Below are 26,034 nucleotides of genomic sequence, written 5' to 3' on the forward strand. Positions count from 1 at the left end.
CCAGGACCAACGACTTCGGCCCGGGTCCACGTGTTGGAGACTCGTTGAACGGAGAACATAGATGAAGGGTTTCTTCCAGGATGAATAACCACCCTGGTCCCTCTCGGGACACGGTTTATATTCTCTGTGGCACGGCCTGCTCCACTCTTGGCCATGTCCACCTTCTAGAATCCTCGGGAAGGATCTGGGTCCCAATCACGTGACACCCCTTAGCCCCCTCTTGGGGCCCCTCTGTCAATTTAACCGGTCACGTGTCCTCCTGAGTCAACCAGAGTGCCATGGCCACGCACAACCTCATCCTTCGGTTGGCACCCACACACCCTGTCGTGTAGGGTCGGCACTGCACATAAAGCGTGGTGTCATCCAGCGCTATTATTCAGCGCACACCGTGCCCCTTTAGGGCAGGTACTGCACCCACAGCATGGTGACAACCAGCGGTGTCACTACATCACCCCCCCCCCCTTCGTAAAACTCAGCCATCCCGGCTGTCAACTCACCCTCAACAAAAAACAAAAGCCCCTCAGTGTGCCTCAACAAATAAATACCCCATCCCATATGTACAATATCTACATTATATACAGTGACGAACAGGGGAAGGGAACAGAAGTAAAGAACCAACAATACGCAAAAACAAAACGGAAGAGAGAAAGGAAGAGAGAGAGAAGAGCGGAAGAAGAGAATAAAAAACACGTGGTAACACACGAAACCTCGGGACCCCCTCCAGCATCACCCACCCTCACCGTGTAACAACACCCGCAAGCACAATAAAGGCCAGGTTCAGCCAATGACCAATACGACATGACGAGTGTGACAACCAACTGACGGCGTGGGAGTGTGTGTGTATGGGGGTCACGAAAACTGAACAGTCTTGGAATGAGTCCCTGTGGCCGGTCCCTCAGGCGAGGTGGGCGTAAGCTCCCTGGGGGTCCCAGGGCGAATTGGAAAATGTGCCCGGTTCCTCATGAAGAGCAGTCGGCCGGGCAGACGGGCCCTCCACTCCTGAAGCAGGCGGCGGCTTTGGGGAAGTTCAACGCGCAGAACCTGAGGACGGGATCACATAACTCCCCTGAGGACCAACCTCAGCGGGTACACACCTCAGCTTGCCTGACACACCCGACACTCGGCCCCTGCATAGTGGAGATGTGATGAATTCACATGGCACGATGAAAGGTTTTAGGCGAGAGGGATGTACAAACCAACTCCGTTGACCCCAGCGAATTTGAATACAGAGGCCGAACAGCCCGAATCACATCAACCGGCCCCCTCCAATGTTTAAACAATTTGGCTGATGTACCCACCGGTACCTGGGAACAGTGCAGCCAGGCTCTGTTACCTGGAGACCACTTATGTCCAGAAAGACGGAGACCCCTCAGCCGCTCATTTGCCAATTGGCGTGAGTTAGAATTTCCCCTGGAAGCCTCGCGTGCTTCTGAAAGCCTCTGAAGGGTAAAGCACATGGACTCCGAAATTTAAGATTTAGCTATGTTTGGCGCAGCTTGTTATTAGACATCAATCAGGGGGTCGTGTTCTCTCCCGTACATTAAAACAAATGGCAAGTAGACAGTGGACACATGAGGGGCCATTCTATAGGCAGCCAAGTCCCAGTCAAGCTGGGACTTGCTCCACCATCCCATCTGTCTGGTGGTGGTAGGGCGACGTACGTACTTTCTTTGTTCCCAACAAATCACACACCTCCCGCAGCAATTTAGAAGAAAATGGTCTACCTTGATCGGTCAGAAGGCGCTCAGGCACCCCCTTGTCCATCACATAGTCGTCGAGGAATGCCTCTGTGATGGCCACCGCCAACTGGTTGGGAAGCGGCCAGGCCATCGGCCACCGTGAAAAATATTCGATGCCCACCAGTAAATACTTATTCCCACGAGGGGTGGTAGGAAATGGACCAAGGATATCAAGAGCGACCAACTCATTTATGCGGGAAACTCGAATAGATTGCAATGGTGGACACCAGGGTTTAGACGGGGGTTTCCGCCGAGCGCACTGCACACACCCCTTCAATACATTAGCGACAACATCCACCATACCGGGCCAGAAGAAGTCGAACTTAAGTGTGGCTTGTGTCTTATGCACACCGAGGTGCAGCAGTCGCTCATGCACTGCTCAGATTATTTTACCCCACAGGGCAGTGGGCACGACGATGTTGTAATGGCGCAACCCTCCGTCCCAACGCATCAGCAACCCGCCTCTGAGAATGACAGAGGCTACACCCCGTCGATCCCCACCCCCGTCTGCCCCCTTCACACAGCATCATATATTAAACAGGGAAGCGTCCTCAACCTGGAGGCGTCCCCACTCCGCATTGTCCAAGCCAATAACGGCGTCACACACCTCAGAACCGTCGGCTTAATCAGGGGTGTCAACCTCGATTGACGCCGCAAAGGGAGGGGGCGAGGCCTCTTCAGGCGTCGTACAGCGCCCCGAGCCTGAGAAACACGCGCACCCGTCGCTCTTTGGCAATCGCGACAGGGCATCCACGTCCGTGTGTTGGGCACCTTTGCGGTTGGAGACAGTAAAATAACACTCCTTGGTTCTTTTGGTAAAGTCACGTAGGTAGAAAAATAAATAAAATAAAACAAAAATAACATGTCAGACTTTTTGCGTTGCATTGCATTACATTTCCAAAAAAAATGCTAAGTTTGTTTTCTCAAACTGCCTATTTCTCTCTATAAAATCTACGAGGCTCTCATAGGTCCATTCGCTCTTTCTCTCCCCAGGCTGCTATGGGGTGGATTTCCACACAACTCTCTCTAAAATTTACCAGACTTGCTGGGTCTTTCTCTCCCCCTGCCGCCGCTGGGTGAATTTCTACACAGCTCTCTCATTGACATGCTAATGTCTCTGCTCCAGCAGACCCACCTCTCTCTCTCTCTGCCCCAACCCCACCCCCCTCTCTTTCTATTTGAGGCCACGGCACAGAGGCATTGGGTCTCTGTGTGTCTATGTTGTGTGTCTATGTTGTGTGTCTCTCTCTGTGTGTTGCATCTCTCCGCTTGTGTGTCTGTCTGTGTGTCTCCGTTTCTGTGTTTTGTCTCTCTCTCAAATTGAGTTCTACCTGATGACGACTGCTTGTGTTGCAATCGAAACGTCGTATTCTATTATGTAATTTATTTTCTTTCTACGTGACTTCACCGAAAGAACCAAAGAGTTTTTTTCCCGCAGTCAAAAAAGCTTCAAATCAAGCAAAGGAATTAAGCAGAACATAGAGCCGTTTTAATATCACCCCAAATATCAACATTACATGTTTCATGAGCCACGTAACCTCTGGGAGTGCATACTTTCAGCAGAATTGGTTCAACACAACTAAACAACTGGACTAGTTTTTGACAGCGTCTTATTTGTAAAGTCAGGCTTGTCTGAACCTATGCTGGTCAACGGCCATCTAGTGTTAGGTAATATCTTATCGTCATGAATCCGAGCTTGCAGAAAAACTATATGTATTACATTAAACTAAATAACCATGAGTATTATTGTAGATAATTTAAGATGGTATGTGTAAAATACACTTTTATTTTGTATATGTAGAGGCAGATATGTGAATGAGGAATATTGTCTGCTGATATATGTTGTTCCTTATAATCTCCACAACGACACGAATGATTGATTTGAATTTGTTGCACAGGTCAGAAGGAGAATCAAGCCTACATCATAGTAAAGAACCAGGTAAATACCATGCACTACACATATACAAGCGGTGTTGTACCAAGCTTAGAACATAGCCGGGTGTGATTTGTCAAATTTTCGGTGATGGGATGAACATAGAAATTATTTTAACCCGCACTGATCAGCACGGAAAAGCACGGTCAAACAGTCCGCATATAAAATAAGGAGGCATTTGTCCATTTATTAGACGGAATACATTGTATAACAATTCCTGCAGTCACGAAAGCTTCAAATCAAGTTTGAACGACCTCTACGGAGATTATTTAAGTTTGTTTTCTCTTTCTCTTTGTGTCTCTGTCAAATTTCACACTTAACTTCTAATTTAGCAATCTTTGGAAGAACGTAATCAACCAGGCTATTCGTTAACTGCGTGTTAACCGACTCTCTGTGTGCATTCCATTACATTTCCAAAAATGTTGCTAAGTTCGTTTTCTCAAACTTCCTATTTCTCTCTCTAAAATTTACCAGGCTTGTACGGGTCTTTCTCTCTCCCGGCTGCCGCGGGGTGGATTTACACACAGCTCTCTCATTGACATGCTTATTTCTCTGCTCCAGCACCCCCACCTCTCTCTCTGCCCCACCCCACTCTGTCTCTATTTAAGGTCTCGACATAGATGCGTTGTGTCTCTGTGTGGCTATGTGTGTGTCTCTCTCTGTGTGTCTCTGTTTTGTCTCTCTCTGCTTGTGTGTCTGTGTGTCTTCGTGTCTGTGTTTTGTCTCTCTCTCAAGTTTAGCAATCTTTGGAAGAACGTAATCAACCAGGTAGGGTGTGACTGTTGTGTTAGCCGGCTCTCTGTGTTGTATTGCATTGTATTTCTAAGTTTACTAGGTTTGTGTTTTAACCTGACGACGATTGCTTGTGTTGCTATCGAAACGTCGTATTATATTATTTAATTAATATTCTTTCTACGTGACTTTACCGAAAGAACCAAAGGAGTAATCATTGCTTCTCAAGACTCTGAAACTGTCCTGGTCATACACGTTTGGGCGCTTTAGCTATTTCTTAACTATGTAACACTTATTTTTTAACTGAGTACAGAAACAGTGCATAACTCTTACTAGGCAGGGGTTTGCATAGGCTCCAAAACAGCATCCTGCAAATTCGGGAGTATCTGGGCAAGGTACCTGCCAATTTATAAATATGGGTGCGCATCAGTGTTGATGTCAGGAAAATAATCCTGATGCAATATTACTACAATTGCATTAAGTCCCTGTGGAATGTGGCCTTGTGACTTTATCGCCCCTTGAGCTTCACCCATGATGTGGATTAGGTAAGTTACATATTCATGTTATTAATGTTTTTATTTAAGTAATGTGTGTGATTTTGCATGCATTTCTTAATGCGAGTGTATGAGGGTGCATGTATGTAATTGTGCAAGTGTGTTACTTTGCATGGGTATGTCTTGATATCTCTGTATGATGGGTGACCGCGCCTTTTCTCGTGTGGCCCCCAGACTGTGGAATTCACTTTGTTTTATTCAAATAGCACCTTAGTACGCAACTTCTTCCTAGAAACTTTTGTTGGTGTGAGCCAGCGTGTGTGTGTGTTTGCGTTTTGTACATCGCCTTGTGACCTCTGCATGAAAGGTGCAAAAGTGTAAATTAGCATTGTTATACGTGTGGGTGACAGTGTGTTTGTGTGTTTGGGTCTATCTATTATTTGCCATGTTGGCTTTCGTAGGCTCTCACATACAGTTTTCAAAGGCAATTTCGGAATATTCTTCTTGGCTTATTCGATACAGTGCGTGTATTTGTCGGGATGAGATATTTTTTGTGACTGTGTACACGCCTGATTGTGTCTGTGTGTTTGTTGTTTTGAGAGCATTCGAGTGTGTGTACATGAGCAATGGCGGACTTAAGATTCCTAACACCACCGATATGATCTCATATATTTATGCGTTTCTCTTACATACATCCCATCGAATCGAACGTGGGACAAATTGTCCCTACGCAATTTATAGCACTACATAAGCTGTTCGTTACTCGGTTCCCAGCTAGTTTTAGTATAGCTACCCGACTGCAGAACTTGACATTGGCACCGTCTTTCTAAATCTCACCAATCTGCAGCTGCCCCTCTCACCGAGTGCATGGGCCACTATGGCCTGTGAACCACAGTGCAGTTGCACCGCCTGTGCACTCAATATCTATGCCACTACAGCGAAGCACTGACTTCTCTGTGTTTTTGTTCCCACAGATGGAGAGGAATTAACCAATGTGAGGAACATGGTCAAGCGCTGGGCAATGATTGGGTGTGTCACGCAGAAACAGATGTTGGCTGGATGTTCTATGGGAAATAACAAAAACATCACAGCGAGTGCACCCTCAGGAGTGATGTTTCACTCTGACAACCGATTTACAACCGTTACCAGGCACATGGTCTTGTACAGCCCTTTTGTTAATCCAACACTGGATGAGGGCCTCCCCTGCCGTGCAGATCATGGGTGTTATTTGACCATACGTCACCAATCCAGGCATTGCGGACTGTGAAGGCAGTGAGCACACAGATGCACTATCATTGAAATACTTTACAGGGCAATGCATTAGATGTAACAACACGCACACATGTGTATTGCATGTGAATGAGTTCTCAGCCTTATCAAGAAAGCTTACAATAACTGAATATGTGGTCCTTTTGTAGTTTGTACCACCAACTTAAAGCGTTGTGCATCCCAACATAAAGCAGAGAAACAAACCTGTTAACAGGTTTCATCCTCAGTAGGACTCATGAGTACGGTTTAATCATTAATGTCTGGTGCTGCCACATGCTGCCCACGATGGAGCACAGCCCCATCCAAGCTCTGTCCAGGCTCAAACCTGCTTAGCTTTTAATGTCCGACAATTGACAACTGAGGGCGCATTTCAAGTGATTTGGTCATCGGCGCTTTATACCAAAAAGCTGAGTTCTGCTGTGCCTTTGAGAATGTTTTTTTATTGCTCTTAAAAATCTTCATATAAAGGGCAATGATTCAGTTTCATTACACTCAGCCTGGCTGTTGCTGTGTTGCTATGCCATGAGAGACGGCCATTTGATAATATTTTAATATAATTTGTGTTGTGTACTTTTTAATTTGTAATTCAGACCTGGGAAATTTGAGCAGACGGAACCAAATGCCAGACCTGCACTTCCCACACCCCGGCGGTCCAGAGGTTGGTTCATATCAAACATATTCCTGATAGGTCCTACACTGCAGTGCTCGTAAGTGTTGCTAACTTGGAAATTACCCAATGTAGACACTGTTATGCAGCCATATGGGGGCATCCTTAGATTGCTGCTGATCCTTGCTGCTGATCCTGCATAATGCATGGGCATAATATGACTTTGACACCCCCCCGCCCAACGCCTACGCATTTTCCATGAATATGCTAAATTCCTCTTCACATGCACATTCTTTTTGTTAAGGCGCTCTTCAACCCCCAATGCAGCTTATATATAAGCTCCTAGTTTGGTAGTGTCTCATTCTTCACCTGAAGACGACTGCTTGCGTTGTAGCCGAAACGTCGTGAGAATTGTTTTATTATGTTTTATTTTTATTATTTTATTACTTCCCTTCTACGTGACTTTACCGAAAGAAACAAGAAGATGAATCCCTGCAGTCACGAAAGCTTTAAATCGAAAAATAAAAGCATCCTTAGATGTTTAGAGGAGTGATTGTGAGGTTATTGGACACCCTAAACATGGACTTGATGCATTTGTTGACGTTGCTGCATGACCAGGTGCTAAAGCAGCAGTTAGTATCGTACATAGCGATTAATAATATCTTATAGTCATGGATCGCCAGGGCAATCTATGAAAGTTTATAGTTTGGCTTGGATCGGTGTGCAGTACTAGTGACGAATTGGCATGTTCTGTTTACGTGACAACCCTTACTAGTTGGCTGCATCGGGTGGTGGCGGGTTTTAACGACACATTTATATATTTAAGCGATCTATCCCAAAAACCTATCTTATGATCGCTTTTTTGAGTCCAGAAACAGTGCATAACCCTTACTAGGCAGGGGGTTGCATAGGCTCCGAAACGGCATCCTGCAAATTCGGGAGTATCTGTGCAAGGTCCCAGCCACTTTATAAATATGGATGCGCATCAGTGTTGATGTCAGGAAATAATCCTCGTGAGAAATCGAGGACTAATTTTCCTTCGAAGGAGTGGGGGGTGGGTGGTGATTTATAAATACTTATTACGTGAGATGAGATGCCCCCGAGAGGCTGACGGAATCAGATAAAAAGGGAGGGAAGGCGGGGCGATCGGCGAGGGAAACGGCCCCGGGAGAGAGTTGTGACGTCGGCGGGAGAGGCGGAGGGCTCGGGGTGCTTTCTTGGTAGGAAATGGAGGAATGAGGGACGTGGTTCTGAGTGAGAGCGCCGCAAATAAAGTAACATTGTATTCACCCTACCCAGGACTGGTCTGCTCTTTACAATAGTATGAAATTAACAATCATGATGTGGAAAAGCGGGGGGGTTGGGGAGCATTGCTCCTGTTCGAGTGGACCCCATGCTGGTAGGCTGAGCATGCACCCTGAAGGGCCAAAGATGTGGGGCGTGTGGGCCTGGCACCTGCCTTCAGAGACACTCCAAAGGTGGTCAATGAAAGAGCCAACGTCATCATCGGTGGGGGTTAGGGATAGGGCTGGGCGGGTGCCACGTATCTGTTCTTTTAAACCGGCATGTTCCCCCCATTTGTGTACTACTTTTGCCCGTGTTATTTATTTAATAACACGAAATAATTTCGAACGTAGAGATTGAGTAACAAAATACCCAAACAGATGTCTCCATCCCCTTATCTGTTCTGGCACATAAAAAAAATAAAATAATAATAAGACAATCCATTGTCCCCACGTCCTTTTGAGAGTGTATAATGTAATGATATATGTACAAATATATATATATTTTTAGTTTAGCTATATTTACGTAAACAGTGTAATTGGTCATTGGGGGATTTCAAACAATGTGCACTACAGTAATGATGAGGGTTGAGAAGATGGAAATTTGTCACCACATGTTTAACCAAGGACCCAATTATAGCAACAAATGTGTATGCAGCATTGACATTATATCTGTGCACATAGGAAGAAGAAGGTTAATGGCTTCCTGTTACAGTTAAAAATCACGTGGGCTCAGGAGAGGCGAAGCCACCATTGGTCTGCCACTGGAGGAAGGCAGATTCGAGAAACTTAGAGGGAAGGGCCAGATGGGGCATAAATATGATTCTTAAACCGGTTCACAGGTGAAGAAGACAAAACATCCAGGAGACAAGAGGTTGTGGGATCAAACTTCCATTTAGGGTTTGCACCAGGAACCTCCTGTCTATCAGTGGACACGTCCTGTGAATGCACCCGAGGTAGGACAGCTCACAGAAAAAGTGAGTGGGCCATATTGTACGTTATACACAAGATGACACGTTTATTTAATTGGCTTCCTCAGGCTTCTCACTGGGTAATACAGTGCAGTCCCACACCAAGGGTATCTGGATCTGGCCAGTCCGTCACCCCCGCGACGAGAGGAAATGTCTGCTGCTGCTGGACACAGAGGGGCTGGGCGATGTGGAGAAGGTGAGGGCCTGTTGCGGATATACCCTGATAACAAACATTTGGTGTTAAAAATAATTACATGTTACTCGTCTGAATAATATGTTTTTTCCATACTAATCACAATGATAATGAGGAAAATTATAATTGATTAATTAATAGTGTATGAGTGGATATGTGTGTGGCATTGTCTGTGAGGCATGCTGATACAGCTGTGGAAAAGGTGCATGCTTTTTTGTGTCTGGCAGCTGACTGTAGAAAACTCAGTGACAGTGGAAAACCAGTTTCAGAACCTGGTGGTATGAGCCCCTTGAAGGGTAGGCTATGGATTAATAGCAGCAGTTAAAGATGTGTAGTGGCGTAACTCGCAGGGTTTGCAAACAGCGGTTGCATTATGTGCGGGATTGCAGACAGTGAGGTCAGCTAAGAATTAGCAGTTGCAGGCGGATGGCCTGGGTGACAGCAGACAGAGAGACGTCAGCAATTTGGGAAAGAGGCAGTGATTGCCTGGCTGCAAATGCATACGCAGAGTAGGCACCACAGAGGCGAGAGATAGTGGCGATAAGGCGGAGAACACGTCCGTGAGGCGTGGAGAAGATACCGGCTTAATGAGGGCCATCTGGGGACACTTAATGAGGAGGAGGATAAAAGAGGAACGTGTGAGGCAGAGGAGTTGAGTTGGTTGGAGTGAAGACAAGGGATAATTCAAGAGAAGTCTGGGACCTCGCTCTCCACACCTCGTCCTCTCCGCAGTGTTGGCTGATCCCCGCTGGAGGCAAGTGAGAGGATGGAGGAGTGAGCGTAGACAGGCTAGCAGTAGAGAGGCTAGCGGAATCTTAAGTTTGAGTGTGATACGGCTAGCAGTAGGGAAGCTACCAGAGTGTGTAGCGATAGGCTAGCAGCGGAGAGGCTAGAGAGTGAGAGAGAGAGCAGGCTAGTGGAGCGAGCGGAGCGATCGGTGCGAGCGGAGTGTAGCAGGAGAGCAGTGCCAGCAGAAGAGTTGCTACGGAGATACGTGGTGTTGAACGCGTGGAGTTCTGTTCGAATAAAGTGACACAGGAGAAAAAGAATGTGTGAAATAACACCACTAGGGGCCGTCCATAAATGACGTCATGCACCTGGGGGGGGGGGTCAGACATTTGTGACGATGTGTGACGAGGGGGTGGAGGGTGAGAAATGTGACGTCACATCAAAATGCGCAACTTTAAATAAATATAGAATTGTTATAACAACACTCCTACAACATCAGAGTGCAGCGCCACATTAAATACGCACTACAATGACAATAGTTTAAAGTGATTTGAAGCATTTTTATTTTCAAAATGGAAATATGGTTTTGGGGGGGAGGGGCAGAGCTTTGTGACGTCATATTTGAGGGGCGGTCTGACTTTTTGTGATGCCGTGTAACGAGAGGGGAGGGGGTCAAAAATGGTCCAAAATCGCGTGACGTCATTTATGGACGCCCCGTACAGATGCAATATTAGATTTGTTTTCCACTCAAATTATCTGGTCAGAAGCATAGAGGATGTCGTCCATTCCTCTTTTAAAGGAGTGAAGACAGCAGGTGTTTACAATGTGGTTGATGGTTGAGGATTCATGGCTGCATCACCATGTCGCCAAATCTTTCATGGGCCAGTTGTGCAGCAGGGAGAGAATTTACCGGTGCAGAAAATGTCAACGAACTCCATTAAGAGTGACCTCAATTTGCTCCGCTGGGCTGTGGACAAGTCCACAGCCTCTGAGCAGAGGGAGTCTACCCTGCAGGCATCTGAACCCGAACGCGGCGTCGGACGTGACCCCGCCCCAACGCTACCTACCACCCCTGAAGCGAGGGCGATGCATGGGCAAGCACTGTGCCTTGTGGAATGATGGACGTCTGAAACCCAGCATGCAGGACCTGAATAAACGGGTCCCTGTCAGCTACACCAGGGTCTGTGCCCCTACTAGATTCATCCCCCGCACAGCTGTGTTGGAGGGACCCAGGAGGATCCCTGCCGCTGTTGCCGCCGAGTCAAGCGGCTTACATAAGCGCAGAGGAACAAGCATTTGCACACCCGGGGGAATCCAAACTGTTTGGGCCGCAAGCACTTGTACCGTGGCATTCGCCATCCACAAGCGGGTGGAGGAAGATTGTAATGCCAAGCGACGACCGGAGGGCAACTCGATACAACCCTGATCTATTTAAAGTTTGTACTGGCAATTTTCCCAAAAAATCAGTCCCGAGCAAGCATGGGACAGCAAGGGATGATGAAACGAGAATCAGTCAAGACAATTTGACATCCCCAATACAAATTTGAGCAGTCATTTGGCCGATGATCCCGAATGAACCCCCATTGGCGGCAAAGCACGGCACTTCGACAGGGCGCAAGGAATGTCACTTATCCGGCAAGATGTTATAAATGAGCTCAGAAATAATGGTTGCCAACGCCCCCGTTCCGACGTGCATATGAAAATCGACCCCCTCAAAGCAGCCCACGACAACCGACGAACCCGCGGTCGCGGCAACCACCCTATTGGCCAACTACGACCACTGACCCGGTCGGAGTGACCAGTCAGCCTGAATGCAGTCTGCACTCCCCAGTACCGATGCACGATGAGACCGTAACCCGGCGAAATGAGATGCGTGAAGGGGAACTAGGGGCTGGGTGTGTGCGGTGTCGCAACTCACGACGGGTTGCCGTGGAGAGAAGGATGGTTGGGCGGATGGCGGCTGGGGCCCGGAGAAGCGTCGTCGAGGCACCCGGAAACCCGACGCAACGTGGCCTTGCAGGTCACAGTTGAAGCAGGAGATGAGGCCCCGCTCTGGTCGCGGCGACGTCCTCCCCTGTCCAGGGTCGATGCGAAGGTCTGGGCAGGAGCTGGCTCCTGCAGTGAGCTGCACGCCTCCTTGGGCGGAGCGCATGCCACCAACCCCGTCTCCCGCTGGAGAAGCACGTGAGTTTGAATGCTCCGCGCCACTTACAGGGGGCACAAGTCGGTGTCATCGATGGCGTGGATGATCACCCGCAGCTCAACGCCAATGACAGGAGCTTCTCCATCACCAGGGCGTCCATGCCCTCCTCGTCCATCCAGAGGTATGCAGCCCTCGACAACGCCAGCAGTGCACTACAGAAGGTGAGGGGTCTGTGTCCCCGTGCCTCTGTGCGGCGAAACGGTGGCGAGTATTGGACAATGGCCCATAGATCGCTACCATCTGTTGCATTGCCTGGTGCAGCGTGGCGCAATCCGCTGGCGGGATGGTGACCAGAGCTGCCAGGACGTTGGGTCGTCCAGGGCAGCAGGAAGCGCCCATAGCGCCTCAGCCTTCGTCCACCCTACCATCTCACAGTTCATGAGGAAGCGCCGCTGGAAGGTGGCCTATTAGCCTCCAGCGGCTGAGAACTCCGTCAGAACAGCTGTTCTCCGTCACTTTTGGCGGAAAGTCAGCCGCTCACCGTGGTCAAGATGGCGGCCCCCTGCGCCGGTAATGCCAAGCGTGATGCGGCGGTCTCTGGTTGCCGGGAAAATTTTGCGGGAGCCGCGGAGACCTCCGGTTGGTGGAGAGTTCCAGCGGGATATTCCGCATTTTCGGCGGGAACTGTAGAAGCGGCGGCAGGAGCCACAGCCCCATGCTGCTGTCGGCTCCCCATGATGGATTTCATCCAAAATAGACGCTGCTGCATGGAGGAGTTTGGCGAGGCAGAAGTGAGCCGCCTGAAGTGCTCTCCCCGACGGCGGCAAGCTGCCGAGCAGCCGGATGGCATAATACATCTCCACCCTCCTCTGGGGCCGCCAACCCCGGGGGTGTTGCTACGTCGTCTTCATCCTCCAGAGACAAGGAACCTGCTCTGCTCCCTGTCTCCATTTAGCTAGTTAATTACTAACAGTGTGGCCACATATGACACCAGTTGTAGTGGTTCACACGAGGGAGGAAGAGACTTCTTGGAGGCAACACAGTTATTACAATAAGCCCTATAACACGAAGGGGTATAACTGCCCCTTCACCAGCTACCCCTAAGGAGGTATCACCTCCAGGCTAGCTAACCCTAGCACACACGGGGTGGCCGTCTCGGACCGGACTCTGGCTCGGGTCTGGGTCCTCTACTCGGGCAGATCTTCGCCGGGTGACAGCTCCTGTCTTCAATCTTGCAACAGCTGCTGGACCTGTTCAGGGGTCCGGCTTATATTGCCAGTTGCGGGGCTTCCTCCACCCCTGGCCACGCCTCCCTTCTAGAGCCTTCGAAAGGGACCTGGTCCTGGTCCCGTGGTCACCCCAGCCCCCTCCTTGGGGCCCCTTGGCCGGTACCTCCGGTCACCAGGCCTCTGGGTTCACCTGGTGTGCCATGGCCCCCGGTGAAGCCCGGCGCCATCCCTGGCACCCTCGCCCCCTAACCGCAGAAGCTGGCACTGCATGTGGCTGGTGTGAGCGGTGTGCATCCTGCCTCGCACAGGACGGCTTATGCCCCATTCAGTAGCCTCCACCTATGCCACTTCATCATTATGGTGTGAGCTACGGAAATGACCGTCCCTCAGTTATGTTCCATGAATGTCCGAACCCTCTTCTCATTTACCTGGTGCCACAGGCACACCACCTCCCTCATGCGAGGTGACACAGACAAGGCTTTGAGCTTGGGATGGGCTAACTGCAGTCTCTCAAACAACTCGTAGAACTTGTTCAGCTATGCTCTTGCCAAATCCGAGGAGGGGGGAGGGGGTGCTGCCGTAACGGGCGAGAGGGTGGGGGTGAAATTTTACAGAGGAAAAAAAAGATGACAGAAAGGAAAAAGAAAACAGATATCAAACTTGGCAAACTTAGAAATGTAACGCACCTCAGAGATTCGGCCAACAGTTAACACTATACCTGGTTGATCAATGTCCTTGGGACCAAATGCAGTTCAAACCGTTAATTATTCTTGAAGTCAGGCCAATTCAGCGCATGACATGTGTCCTACGTCATTCATCAATAGTCTGTATAGATCCATAGAAAGACAAATTCCTCCACTGCTAGCTTTGCCGTTGATGACGCAGCATGCGTCTGGAGATTAGGATCATAGAGTCGATGAAAAAAAATTGAACAAAATGAATGGCTTAATGCAGCTAGTATAAAATCTTAATCTAAATGTTTTATTTAAAAAATTGTCAAGTCCATTCATGCATGTTTTTTTTTAAACTTAGGTCTGATTGGAATTCGGTTGAGAGGACAAGTGACTCCAGAATATAGGTGCATCAACTAATAACATTCCCAGTTTGCTCTTGTTTATCTGGCTAGAGTGCACTAAGCAGTTGTAACATGCACGAGAGAAGATGTGGGCTGATGGGATCAGAGTTACACAAGGATCTGGAGCTGAATTGATTGGTGTATGTGAGAAGGACTCGGAGCTGAATGGACTTGTGCGAGGAGTGCAGAAATCCTTGAACCGTCTGGACAATCCCATTAGTGAGCCCCTTTGGCAGAGAAGGTTGCATTGGTAGGGCCATGTAGCCCTCATGGCCAGCCACTGCATGCCAAAGCAGCTTCTGTGTGGCTTGATAAAGGGGGCTAAATGAGCAGAGCGTAGACTATAGAAAAGATGGGGCGTTGTATTATGGAACGATTTTGAGCTGATTTAACTTGCCGCTGAAAAGTACCAGCTGAGTAAATATTTACCTCTGTGGTGGGGACTCGTGAAGGACTCTACCAGGCAGTTGGAGGAGGTTGGCCCTCCAGCAACCACGGAGGGCGAAGGCATATTCACAACAGTGAGCATCATGATGGGTGACTAAACACATGGTGGCAGTGCGGAGTACAGGTGGTGCATCTGTCAGCCTTCTCAGTTACCTCCTGCTTGTGAAGTTAAACACTTCATGTGGCCTCAAACTGTACCTGTATTAGCATAAGTGCCATGGTGATATCACCTCAATTTAGTGATGGTGGATTTGTGTATATTGATTTCATATTCATTCCTAACATTCTTATCCTTTGGGACCTCCTTTGCCAGTTCCAAAATATGAGAATAGGTTTTCCCCTTTTGTTTGGCAACTAAAATGGTGTTAAGATGTTAAAACACCAAACTGAACCCTTTTACAAGGAATCATGTCTGCATTAACCACAATACGTGTGGTCAGAATGCAAACAAAAAACATACTCTGATAATATATATGGATTGTCTTTGAAACTGATTGGTCCACACCAGAGATAGAGGATGCCTTTTGGCGTCCTCTGGTCTAATACCGTTTGAGACTAGGCTCGAAAGAAAGCTGTCTCTGGGGTGGACCAATCAGTTCCAAAGACAATGCATATTTTATCAGAGTATTATTTTGTTTGCATTCTGACCACAAGTATTGTGGTTAATGCAGATATGATTCCTTGTAAAAGATTTCAGTTTGGTGTTTTAACATCTTAACACATTTTGATCTTAAGCTTTCGTGACTGCAGGGATTCATATTCTTGGTTCTTTCGGTAAAGTTACGTGACTTTACCGAAATAACCAAGAATAAGTATCTTAACACGTGTTTTTGTTGCAAAAAAAAAGTGGAAAATCTATTCTCATTCGTATCCTTTCACTGGTTACTTTCTCATTTGTGTACATACTTATCAGCCAAGAAATGAAATATCACGATATTTTTCTTCATATAATAACGAGCGAGATGATACTGATTGTCTGACAGGGACTCAGGATTCAATCCAAATGCAGTGCTGGCTCAGTTCTTTAGCTTGGGAATGAGCAAAAATACGAGTCATAATTTATTTTTGGCTAGGCTAGTTACAGTATTTATCTGGCCAAATGGTTGTTGTGTATCCCTTCATCACGCAATACAGTCAACATGTCTGCAAGTGTTTTAAAGCACGACATATTGTTTTAGCACACCTGTCATTTGAAGAACAATTCTCAAAAACAAATTTAGCAATTAGATATCACATTTTGCTTAAAACGTCCTCAAACATTGAGACCAAGAGCCCATAAGCTAGATTTATAACATTAGCTAAGTAAAAAAACAGGTGCAAGTGTTAAGTTACATATATAGCGTGATCTTTGTACAATATACAACCATAAACATAAGGATATAATTAACACACCATATTATATACATTGATGCATATAATGCTGAAACGATGCGTAGAAGACCCAAGAGGATGCAGAAGAACCTTTGCATCAGCTCGTCATGAAATAATAGATCAAGAAGGAATGGAAGACATGAGAGAAGAATAAAAACAGCACTGAACAGACCTTGGAGGCAACACTAATGCACTAAATCAGCAATAACAAAAGCACAGACACCAAGACATTGGAGAATAAGTGCAGGGGTAAGATATATTGGTGTATAATTTAAAAGACGTTCGTTTTTCCACAGGCCAATGGGGAGCATGACATCTGGTTGTTCGTCATGGCCGTGCTGCTCTCAAACATCCTGGTCTACAACACCGTGGGGACTCTGGACCACTCCGGCCTGGAGCAGCTACAGTATCCTTCACAGAGCGATAGGTTACTCACGTAGCAACACATTAAGCAGAGAGGCAATATACTTCCATGGGCCCAGATCAAGGTAGCCACTACGAGGCCTAAACTAGGCTATAATCAGAGTTAGCAATGGGCTCTGGGAAGAGGTTGAATAAATGGCATCAATCTCTGTGATGCACATCTCCAGATGAGAATATTTGGGTCATAGAATTATCATACCTCCCATGTCATCATTGGCCATGCTCTATCCACTGTTACAGCCTCCCCAAATCATCACCAACTTTTACATGCTTGTAATTCAATAATCCACCTAGCTCCTACACACGAGTTGAATTCATAACTTAAGAAATAATTTGGCTTAATTTTAGAACTTTCGTGACTGCAGTAAATGATTATTTGGTTCTTTCGGTTAAGTCACGTCTAAAGATAAAATAATAAATTAAATTAAATAATAGCATACGACGTTTCGATTGCAACACAAGCAATCATCATCAGGTATAATGAAATAGCGACATAAAATCTAACCAGAAAACTATAGACAGACATATTAGCAGACAGATATCACCAAGATACATAGAGGGAGCAACACAGGAACCAGAGAGGGGTGATCATCTCTGTGGGGTGGCCTTAAATAGACAGAGGGGGGAGGAGGCAGAGAGAGGGAGGGGGTTAGAGAAAACATTTGCATATCAATGAGTGGTCCAAAAACAAGGTTCTGCAAGTACGATGACACGGCAAGCAAGTCTGAAAATCAGAAGGACAAACTAAAATTCAATAACCTAGCAAAATATCGAAATGTAATGTAATACAACACAGAGAGTCGGTCAACACACAATTAACGCATAGCCTGGTTGATTACGTATTTCAAAGATTGCTAAGTTAGAATTTAAGTGTGAACATTCCAAAGAGAAGACACAGGCAGAGAGAAGAGAGAGAGAAAAAAGGATAAGCTCAAAACTTCCCCGTAGAAGTGGTTCAATCTTAATTTTAGAACTTTCGTGACTGCAGTAAATGATTATTTGGTTCTTTCGGTTAAGTTACGTCTAAAGATAAAATAATAAATTAAATTAAATAATAGCATACGACGTTTCGATTGCAACACAAGCAATCATCATCAGGTATAATGAAATAGCGACATAAAATCTAACCAGAAAACTATAGACAGACATATTAGCAGACAGATATCACCAAGATACATAGAGGGAGCAACACAGGAACCAGAGAGGGGTGATCATCTCTGTGGGGTGGCCTTAAATAGACAGAGGGGGGAGGAGGCAGAGAGAGGGAGGGGGTTAGAGAAAACATTTGCATATCAATGAGTGGTCCAAAAACAAGGTTCTGCAAGTGCGATGACACGGCAAGCAAGTCTGAAAATCAGAAGGACAAACTAAAATTCAATAACCTAGCAAAATATGCTATTATTTAATTTAATTTATTATTTTATCTTTAGACGTGACTTAACCGAAAGAACCAAATAATCATTTACTGCAGTCACGAAAGTTCTAAAATTAAGATTGAACCACTTCTACGGGGAAGTTTTGAGCTTATCCTTTTTTCTCTCTCTCTTCTCTCTGCCTGTGTCTTCTCTTTGGAATGTTCACACTTAAATTCTAACTTAGCAATCTTTGAAATACGTAATCAACCAGGCTATGCGTTAATTGTGTGTTGACCGACTCTCTGTGTTGTATTACATTACATTTCGATATTTTGCTAGGTTATTGAATTTTAGTTTGTCCTTCTGATTTCAGACTTGCTTGCCGTGTCATCGCACTTGCAGAACCTTGTTTTTGGACCACTCATTGATATGCAAATGTTTTCTCTAACCCCCTCCCTCTCTCTGCCTCCTCCCCCCTCTGTCTATTTAAGGCCACCCCACAGAGATGATCACCCCTCTCTGGTTCCTGTGTTGCTCCCTCTATGTATCTTGGTGATATCTGTCTGCTAATATGTCTGTCTATAGTTTTCTGGTTAGATTTTATGTCGCTATTTCATTATACCTGATGATGATTGCTTGTGTTGCAATCGAAACGTCGTATGCTATTATTTAATTTAATTTATTATTTTATCTTTAGACGTTACTTAACCGAAAGAACCAAATAATCAAATAATTTGGCCTTTGATTAGAGTTGCGAGTAGGAGGTGCAAGATGAAGCAGGTTACCAAGACAGGCATTGGTGTGGCAGCAAGTGGTTGGCGACCAAGGGGAGACCTAAAGCCAGTTGTTAGAATACTTTAACTTTGGTCCGTAAAGGACGAGTCTACTTTACAATAAATTCTTCATTTATTCAAAAGGAAGCAGAGTGCCGCGGCATCAATGGTATTGGTTTTGATGACCTCTAATATTTCACCTTGTCATCTCATATGTACTGTAGGCACAATAGCACTTATTGAAGCTGAAATGTGGGCAACGCGATGGTGGTGGGTTTTCCACCAATAAAGAGCTGCCAGGTAAAAATTAGCATGTTAATTTAAGATCAGTGAGCAGCCTCCATGGCGATCACGCTAAGGTGGCTATGTTAATGTGCAGATGAGTCTTCTTTTTTATTTAAAGCTTTCGTGACTGCAGGGATTCATCTTCTTGGTTATTTCGGTAAAGTCACAGAAATAACCAAGAAGATGAGCTTCCCAGCTGTGGACGAATTTGAGATACGTTGTAGGGCAATTATATGTATTCAAAGTTAAATTTAAAAAAAAGTGTTTGACCTGGAAAAGAAAACAAATATTCTCTGCTGTCGCCTTAGCCTGATTAGTAATACAGCCATTCCATAACAGGTCAGATGACATTGATTTACCTAACACATTCATGATTTTATTATGAATGAGAATATATTTGTTCAACATTATGAGAGGAACTGTATAATTGCTAGTCTTACATAATATCATCGCCGAATTTTATAGTTAACAAAATCAGCTTTTTGTCAATCTATTCTAGAATTGTAACCAAGTTAGGGTTGTAAAATCATCTCAAATCAATGACGTTTCTCTGAACTTCGGTTCTTTCGGTAAAGTTACGTAGAAGGGAAATAATAAAATAATAATAATATAAAATAATAAAAATTCTCACGACGTTTCGACTGCAACACAAGCAATCATCATCAGGTGTGAAATCCACAGCAAGACATTTTGAAAAAAGTGGCGGTTTTTCCTAACGTACTTAACTCTATTTACCTAGTATCGACAATCAAGGGTATTTCCCTGTCCCCAGACGACCTGCTTGTCAGTTTTGATGTAGTTTCCTTATTCACCAAAGTTCTTGTACCTGACACCATCGCAATCATTGAAGACTTGATTCATCAAGGACTGAACACTGAGGTACCCCCCTTGGTTAGACACTGCTTAACCAATACATACTTCACTTGGAATGGAACTTTCTACAAACAAACTGAGGACACCCCAATGGGCTCCCCCCTATCTCCGGTTGTAGCCAACGTTTCCATGGAGAAATTTGAGACTGACGCCATCCAGACTGCCACTTTGCGCCCAACCTTATGGAAGAGGTACGTGGATGACACTTTTGTCATCTGGCCACATGGCCGGCCTACTCTAGACCAATTCCTCGACCACATCAATTCCATACACCCAGCCATCAGATTTACCATGGAAGTCGAAAAAGATGGCAAGCTACCTTTTTTGGATGTCCTAATACAAAAGAGACCTGATGGTTCAATGAGCCACTGTCTACAGGAAAGCTACCCATACGGATGCTTACCTGAAATCGGATTCCCACCACCATCCATCCCAGAAGAATTCCATAACCAAGACTTTGCACCATAGAGCCCAATGCATCTCTGACCAGGAACACATTGCCAGTGAACTCAAGCACGTACACCAAGTTCTAAAGGCTAATGGTTACTCCGACTACACAATCCGCAAAGCCATCACTCCAACCATGAAGAAGGACCCTCTTGAGGAGCCATTCAAATCTATCACCTTACCCTACATTGCAGGCATCACAAAAAATATCTCCAAAATCTTGAATAAACACAAGATCCAGGTCCTATTCAACACATTACATAAAATCCGTGATCTGGTTCCGTCTGTAAAATATGTGATTCCAGACATACAATACCCTGGCGTTTACAAACTGAGTTGCCTCTGTGGTAGTAGTTACATTGGAGAAACCAAACGACATGTCTCTGACCGCATCCGTGAGCACAAAGCAGACCTAAAACACGGTAGGACCAACACCTCGGCCGTGGCAGATCACTGTTATAATTCAGTAGGCTCACATGACGTTGACTTCTCCAAGACAGAGGTTCTTTGCAAGCTATCTGGCTACCATGAGAGGTTCGTTCATGAGGCTATTCACATATACAAACACAGAGACAATTTCAACCGAGAAGATTGATTCTGGCTTAGCAATCATTGGAAGGATTTGATAAACCATTTCGGGTCTTAATTTATTGTGTTCACGCTTACGGTGACTTTCAGACCGCATTCCATTTTCTGCTCCCCCCTCCTCTTTTCCGAACATAGATGGACTCGTCCATCTGGCCAACTGCCAAATCGCTGTCTGTGGTGCTGACGTTAAGAAAAACCGCCACTTTTTTATTTTCTTGCTTTGGAGTTCACACCTGATGATGATTGCTTGTGTTGCAGTCGAAACGTCGTGAGAATTTTTATTGTTTTATATTTATATTATTTTATTATTTCCCTTCTACGTGACTTTACCGAAAGAACCAAGAAAATGTAGACCTGTTTGTTCACTAATTTACTCTCCGTACGAAAGGAAAAGATATCTGTAGTTTTTTATGCTTTTCAACAACAATACACACTCGAAGTACACACATAATAGGAATTTGATAGTCACGAACATGCTTCACTGGAATCCCCGGCCGTCATCTAGGATCAAGGGGAATATTTAACAAGTTATTGGAGGGCTAGCGGAAAGAGATAGCAGCAAACGAGTAAAAATGAAAACAGAAAGGAAGGCGGTGCCTGGCTGAGATTGATATCAACAACAGTAACAACACGCAAGGGAGAGTTATTTGTAAAACAATGTCTGGGAAAAGAGCTACAGCAGGAGGCGGCATAGTAGCACAAAGAAGGGTCAGATGGAACCAAACAACTAAGGGGTGGTAGTAAATATTTATATATAACGCCGGTGATATTTGTGACAGAACCCCTGTGTGATCTAATGTAGATATTTTCCATAATGTTTAAGGCGTTCTGGAGTGAATCTACATGCATCAGCTTACCACGTGTTCTGCTGTTAATGTCGTTACACTCTTTGTTGGACGTTCTTTTAAATAATGTGAATACATTTAATTTCTTTAAAATGTATGCATTGAAGCAAATACATGTTTTTAATTTTTAAACATGTGTTTTTAAACGAAAGAGTGCAAGGAAATCGCAGACCACGTGGTAACTGATGCAGCCATTGAGCCCGTACCGTTGGACGCGTTCGTCATCAACGTGCTCTGTTAGTTACTCTTTCCCTCAGTTTTTACATTTACACTACCTTTATTTGACAAATAAACCAAATAAATTATTCAAGCTCGTCATAAAGCTCATCCGTATTTCGCAGAAACGCATCTGCTCCATTGACTCAGATTCAATTATACAATAGTGATGTTTGAAAGTATAAGTAAGTTGTAAATATTTAGTTTATTGGAGAACATGGTTTCAGATGTTATGTATGTGTAAATATTTAAATGTAATTAATTAACACTTATAGAGCTACATCATGGGACCTCCTTTGCCATTACCAAAACATGATAATAGGTTTTCCTCTTTTTTCTGGCAACAAAACAGGTGGTAAGATGTTAAAACACCAAACTGAAACCTTTTGCAAGGAATCATGTCTGCAAACAAAAACATACTCTGAAAATATATGCATTGTCCTTGAAACTGATACAGCTTGTCTTTGTGCTGTACGCCTTTTGGCGTCCTCTGGTCTAACACCGTTTGAGACGAGGCTCAAAAGAAAGCTGTCTCTGGTGTGGACTAATCAGTTTCAAAGACAATCCATATATTATCAGAGTATGTTTTTGTGTTTGCATTCTGTAGTTAATACAGACATGTTTCCTCGTAAAAGGTTTCAGTTTGGTGTTTTAACATCTTAACACCTTACTCTTTGGTTATTTCGGTAAAGTCACTTAGGTATAAAATAAACTAAATTAAATCACGACGTTTCGGGCGCAACACAAGCGCCCGAAACGTCGTGATTTAATTCATTTTATTTTATACCCACGTGACTTCACCGAAAGGACCAAACAGTATGGATCCCTGCAGTCACGAAAACTTCAAATCTAGATCTTAACACATGTTTTGTTGCCAGAAAAAAAGAGGAAAACCTGTTCTCAATTATAGAGCTGCCTCTGTGTATTGGTTAGCACACTGGACTATATAGAGGTTCTTGTTTTGATTTCATCTACCTGTGTGGCATTTGAAACAATGGGTCGAGTTTATTAAATCAGCTCCACTGCCTTTGTGCACCCAGCAGTACGAATGGGTAACACCACAGGAAGCTGAGCTGCAGGTCGCGTGTAGTGAATTAAGTGTGACTATTCCCACCCCTTCCAACATATCTCATCAGCCTTGAAGAATAAAGCAAACATCCTCCAGAGCTACGTCCAGTGAAATCCCTTCTTTTTATTTAAGAATGATTAAATTATGTGCAGAATGCTGCATTCCCCATATGTGGAAAGGCTTTGAGGAGTTTAACTGGCGTATTTTCAAATGTCTTGTATTTTCAGAACTTTTATCTTGATCTCAAATGACTCCGTTTCTGTAAAAGGTACGATGCACTGCTGCATTAAATGTTCTTGACTCCGACCCTAATCCAGGTATGCAAAGGATGTTGCGCAGTATGTCAAAACAACGGTAGAATCTCATAAAGACAACCCAAAGGATCTGGACAAGTACTTCCCATCCCTCATCGTCTGTGTACGCGACTTCATGCTGACGTTGGAGTTGAATGGAAATCCTTGCACTGCTGACGACTACATGGAGCATTGCTTTAAAATACGCAAGGCAGAGACACAACGTGGTCAAGAAGAAGCAAACAAGACATTCAACAAGCAGCGCGACATAATGTGCCAATATTTTAAGGTAAAGACATTAAATACCCATTCATCCATAAGTTCTTAACCTGTTTTGATTGGGCCGAGACGACTGTCCCTACTGATAGGGGTGATGAAATTGGTCAAAGCGCTCCTGTCCCGAACCGTAACCTCTAACCTAGTCTTCTTGGTTCTTTCGGTAAAGTCACGTAAAAGGGAAATAATAAAATAATAAAAATAAAACATTATTAAATAATTCTCACGACGTTTCGGCCACAACGCAAGCAGCCGTCCTCAGGTGAAGAACAGGTCTGTTGGAAAGACAGTGTCTGAATGAGCACCACCATGCTTGGCAGCGTATATTTAAGCTGGGTTGGAAGGGCGCCTTGACAAAGGAATTTGCATATCAAGAGGAAATTAGTGCTGATTCAGACGCTGTCTTTCCGACAGACCTGTTCTTCACCTGAGAACGGCTGCTTGCGTTGTGGCCGAAACGTCGTGAGAATTATTTTATTATGTTTTCTTTTTATTATTTTATTTTTTCCCTTCTACGTGACTTTGCCGAAAGAACCAAGAAGATGAATCCCTGCAGTCACGAAAGCTTTAAATCGAAACTCTAACCTAGTCTCAACTCTTTACTTGTCCTTATTTTGCTTGGTTACACAGAAAATCTTCACCGCGTCTCATGACTCTCTTTAAGGAGGAATCTTCCATGTTTATGTTGGTCATTATGAATTATACACTATGATAATCCTATCTAAAGTTATTTATTTTTCTGTTACCCCACGTACAATCCCTGTTGAGAGATAATTTCTGTAGTGGAATCAGTATTTAGACATCTCCCACAATCAAGCTGAGATGACTAGGCATGAGGTTGCCAAAATAATTGAGAACAGTACATTGCCAAAAGCAAATATTCGTCTCGTTGAGGCAAACGCCTTAAGAGAATTGAGAGCAAATAAATATATCCAAATTCTTGCTGATGATAAGGGCCTATCAACTGTTGTGAATCCTCGTGAGAATTATAATAAAATCTGAGATTTACGAGACTCAACCAATGCCAAAGACGACTGCAATGATTATCAAGTCATTAACTCCCAAGGAAGAGCTATACCTGACCAAACCAAGGGCGTCAAAACCACCAAGACTTGATGGGTGGCCAAAGAGTCACAAACCTGATGTCCCATTAAGACTGCCATATACAAAATAGCACAATATGTAACAAAACAAATACAGCCCTACATTGGCAGGACCTCTTTATCCATTAAATACTCAGAACATATTGTAAATATAATTAAATTGTAAATATAATTAAAGATATTAACCTTAACCCTAATGATATTATAGTAAGTTATATGCAACTTCTCTGTTCACAAAGGTTCCGGTGAACGAGTAAATTAAATTACTCGATACTCTGGTAACTAACATAGGTTTACGCAAAGATATCCCATGACTAGCTGAGCACTGTCTAAAGAACACCTATTTTTTTGTGGAAAGGTGATTTCTGTAAAAAAAAATAAAGGAGCGCCAATGGCCTCTCCTTTGTCTCCTGTAATTGCGAATCTGTACATGGAAGCCTTTGAAGCAAAATCTCGAGCTTCAAGCGCACTAAAACCCTCTGTTTGGTTTCGATATGTAGATGACACTTTACCGAAAGAACCAAGAAGAAGAATGACTAAAATACTTATAAACGACCATATCTACGTAACTCAATGGGCAGCAATATGCTTTCCACCATCAGTTAATAGTTTACGCACCCACTTTGGATGACCACCCTTTTTGAAACACAAGGATAACTTTTGGAGCAATCTTATTAGTTTCGCTATGTGCGTTACGTGTGAGTGTGTGGGTGTATTGTTTCCGTGCTCCACTTTTTGAGATAAGGGGTTCCCTGCCAGGCAGTGTGTCGTGTGTGTGTTTGTGTGTGTCACACACACGGCTTTCTCTCTCTTGGCTGCAGCTGCCGGCCTCTCTGTTGCAGGCACGTTGCTCGTCTTTGAAGTTGCCCGATTGCGCTCGCAGCTCGTCCACTGCTCGCCAGCGCCGACACTTTTCCTCGGTTGCGCCGGTCACGCGCTCTCTCTTCTTCTCCGTGCTCTCCTTCGGCAGTGCACGATTGCGCTCGCAGCTCGTACGCTGGTCGCCGTTCCTCACTCTTGTCTTGGTTCCCAGCTGGTGCTCGTCGATGTGTGTGTGGGTCGAACCCTCGGTGCTCTCGCAAGCGCTGACACTTTACCTATTTGCTACTCTATTCGGGCTCTTTTTAAATCCTTTATATTAAGTTCACTTGCTTGCGCGTTTACGACTGTGCAAATCTTTCGGTCGTTTTTTAACCCACTTCCCGTGATCCAATTGAGCTGACATTTTGCACACAGACTCGTTGTGCGTGACAATTTATTTTCGTGAAAACAT

At 44.9% G+C, this 26,034-nt stretch overlaps 1 protein-coding gene across 2 annotated transcripts in view; it reads left to right on the plus strand.

Annotated features, from left to right (window-relative positions):
- The window catches only part of LOC133361692 (guanylate-binding protein 1-like), a 71,345-nt gene that overhangs the window by 10,276 nt on the left and 35,035 nt on the right, over positions 1 to 26,034 (plus strand). For both annotated transcript variants that reach the window (XM_061580681.1, XM_061580682.1), the window contains exons 3-8: positions 3,638 to 3,678; positions 5,873 to 5,927; positions 6,758 to 6,825; positions 9,097 to 9,224; positions 16,512 to 16,621; positions 23,407 to 23,671. In XM_061580681.1, coding sequence (XP_061436665.1) covers positions 3,638 to 3,678; positions 5,873 to 5,927; positions 6,758 to 6,825; positions 9,097 to 9,224; positions 16,512 to 16,621; positions 23,407 to 23,671 — 667 coding nt within the window. The remainder of the gene's footprint in view (positions 1 to 3,637; positions 3,679 to 5,872; positions 5,928 to 6,757; positions 6,826 to 9,096; positions 9,225 to 16,511; positions 16,622 to 23,406; positions 23,672 to 26,034) is intronic.

This window comes from Lethenteron reissneri, unplaced genomic scaffold (assembly GCF_015708825.2).
Source record: "Lethenteron reissneri isolate LAM-NWPU_2019-01 unplaced genomic scaffold, ASM1570882v1 scaffold_120, whole genome shotgun sequence".
In the NCBI taxonomy this organism is placed as follows: Eukaryota; Metazoa; Chordata; class Hyperoartia; order Petromyzontiformes; family Petromyzontidae; genus Lethenteron; species Lethenteron reissneri.